Source organism: Austrofundulus limnaeus, unplaced genomic scaffold, assembly GCF_001266775.1.
Source record: "Austrofundulus limnaeus strain Quisiro unplaced genomic scaffold, Austrofundulus_limnaeus-1.0 Scaffold1889, whole genome shotgun sequence".
Classification (NCBI taxonomy): Eukaryota; Metazoa; Chordata; class Actinopteri; order Cyprinodontiformes; family Rivulidae; genus Austrofundulus; species Austrofundulus limnaeus.
The window spans coordinates 20,304-22,145 of record NW_013954291.1 but is presented as its reverse complement, the minus strand read 5'-3'; the positions used below and the strand labels follow the sequence as shown (position 1 = coordinate 22,145).

The 1,842-nt window shown below is 44.1% G+C and overlaps 1 protein-coding gene across 1 annotated transcript in view; it reads right to left on the bottom strand.

Annotated features, from left to right (window-relative positions):
- LOC106536597 (constitutive coactivator of PPAR-gamma-like protein 2) overlaps nt 1-1,842 on the bottom strand; it is a gene marked incomplete at both ends in the record, with an annotated part of 21,852 nt that overhangs the window by 2,520 nt on the left and 17,490 nt on the right. The window contains 2 exon segments of the mRNA XM_014033906.1: nt 507-621; nt 705-954. Coding sequence (XP_013889360.1) covers nt 507-621; nt 705-954 — 365 coding nt within the window.

Genomic DNA, 1,842 nt, shown 5'->3' with positions numbered 1-1,842 from the left:
GTGAAGCTGCTGCACACAGAGTTTCTGGGATCAGCTGACCTGCATCCAGAATATGATTTGCATAACTGTGGGTCGAACAGCAGGGCAAGTCCCGAAGAAAACCAGTTAAGAAATTGAGAAGCTAAACGAGTTAAACCCTTTTTGAAGCGAACACAGCAGGATAAAGTAAATGGACTTTGATGCGATCATCAGCCGGACATTAGCTATGTTTCACTGCTGCCAATTAGTGGTCAGAGGCTGAAATACAACACAAAATGAACGGCTGGCAGGAAAGTTGACATTTTAAATCTTAATAAAAAATCGATACAGGGCTTTAGAATATTGATACAGTATCGGGAAAAGAAATATCGCGATATTTCAGTGTATCGATATTTTCTTACAACCCTACTTATTAAATTCCATTTTTCTTGAGATTTTTGCCATTTTTCGAAAGAACAACCAATTTTTTTTTGCAGACAACCAGATTTTGTCAACAAAAAAATCCTCATGTCTACCCCTGGTGTCACCTTGAGCTCCTGGAGCTGGTCCGGCTCGTAGAGCTGGCTGGAAACAGCTTGGGCCAGGAAGGCATCGAGTTCGTGTCTCTGGAGGATCCGTCCACCAGGCCACTGCATCATATACCTGAAAGAACACAATCTCAGTGTGGGACGCAGACTCACACGTGGCAACACAAAAACACGACAGAAACATGGACGTGGTGATACCTGAGCACGCAGCACATGAGCAGGAGATGCTGCGGAACTTGTGCTGGGTTTAGGAGGGCTGGGCAGTCGGAGCGAAGACAGGCCAAGAAGGCTCTGGTTCTCCTGGAGCGGTCCTCACTGGCACGACCTAACCACAGCCGCCGCAGGTTGGGGCAGGTCCACTCCCGGAAACACAGGGCCGGAACCAGCTCTGGAGTCAAGGCTGACTTGGCCTTTCCACAGACCCATTCCTTCACAATCACTGGAGGAACTGAGACACAGAAGATTGATTGGTCACACAAATGTGAAGCCATGAAAGCTTGTTTCAAAATGACCACAGTGCAGTCAGTACAATTACAACCTACAATGTCTGCATAAACAGATATAGGTAGCATTACTGTGTTTTCTTTTTCTGCAGTACTACTGATATAAACATACACCCACTGTCTGAAACCACGTTTAGGGTTGCAGAGAGCTGGTGTGCATCTCCTGCTGTCAGTGTGAAAAACACGGGGTACAGATTAGACATGATGTTAGTCCATATAGGACGTGACTGAATAATAATAATTATTATTAATAGCTGTAGAAGTATTAATAAGCTTTGTACTCTGTGATGGACTGTCCAGGGTGTACCCCACCTGTAACCCCACAGGTGCTTCCTGTTACCTTAACCAGGATCAAACAGCTAAAGAAAACAATTAGAAAAATGGATTTGGACTCCTACACTAACCATCATGTTGTTTTTATGAGAACAGAGGTCTTTACATGGCAGACTATGGTCCAGATCCAGACCCAAAAGGAGAACTTAACAGGACCCTGATTCAAAGTTTCCCCTTAACATTATCCACAGGCTAAAATATTCTCATCAGCCAATTACTGGCAACTTGCCACATATTAGAGCATGGGACTTTAGCTGTTCTTTTAAGGACTGCAGCGTTGTTAGAAAGGGTGGTCTGGAAAATCTCCATTCTCCGTACAGCTGTGGAAGCCAGCTGTTTGTGGCCAGAAACAAAATAAAGTCATTGACAGTCCCATTCAGGAGCATTAACCCTTAAGGGCCCAGATAATAATCGGTCTTTAAAACGTGGTAAATAAATTATTTTCAGTGACAGAGTAGAGCTGCCACAAATGGTTATTTTTTCGATTAGTCGACTAATCG